General features: G+C 38.1%; 1 protein-coding gene across 1 annotated transcript in view; it reads left to right on the forward strand.

Annotated features, from left to right (window-relative positions):
* The window catches only part of RB1CC1 (RB1-inducible coiled-coil 1), a 73,115-nt gene that overhangs the window by 60,293 nt on the left and 12,109 nt on the right, over nt 1-713 (forward strand). The window contains exon 17 of the mRNA XM_008591664.1: nt 192-246. Coding sequence (XP_008589886.1) covers nt 192-246 — 55 coding nt within the window. The remainder of the gene's footprint in view (nt 1-191; nt 247-713) is intronic.

A 713-nucleotide genomic window follows, 5' to 3' on the forward strand; every position in this document is an offset into this window, starting at 1 on the left:
GTTTATTGATCTTGGTCTGATACCAAGAATATACAGCACTGAAATGTGTTCTAATTTAAATAGAATATTTAATACAGACTTAAATTATTGAAATGATTGGTTTTAATGTTTAAATTTTCAAAATCTTATCAAAGAATGTAAAGTTCAGAATTGCAAAAGACTGCAACTATAATAAATTCTTTCACTTTTAGAGAAAATATCCATATGCTGTCTGAAGAAAAACAGAGGATAATGCTGTTAGAACGAGTAAGTAAATTCTCTTCTTGAAATACCATGTTTAGTATGTTCACTTTGAGGATGCAGTAAAATAAACTTTATTAGTGAAAATATACAATAGACTATGTCTATTTGTGTTTATAAATTAAATCTTCTTTTGCGATTAACTTATTTTTGCTTAAATGTGAACTTATTTTTGTGGTTCGCGTTTTTATTTTTTTTTATTTTTTTTTGTCTTTTGTCTTTTTCCATGTCCGGCAACGGATCGCAACCCTTAGTGTTGCCCCTGTACCAGACCGGGGACCGGCAACGGGATCGCAACCCTCGGTGTTGCTCCCGCGCCTCGCTCAGCCAGTGAGCGGGAACCGGTCTGTATGTGGGATCCAAACCCTCGGGCGGGAGCGCCGCAGCGCTTCCCAAGCGGCGCACTATCTAGTGCGCCACCGGGCCAGCCCGTGGTTCACGTTTTTAGAAGTCCTGTCATTTTATGATCCTAG

Source organism: Galeopterus variegatus, unplaced genomic scaffold, assembly GCF_000696425.1.
Source record: "Galeopterus variegatus unplaced genomic scaffold, G_variegatus-3.0.2 Scaffold7142, whole genome shotgun sequence".
NCBI lineage: Eukaryota > Metazoa > Chordata > Mammalia > Dermoptera > Cynocephalidae > Galeopterus > Galeopterus variegatus.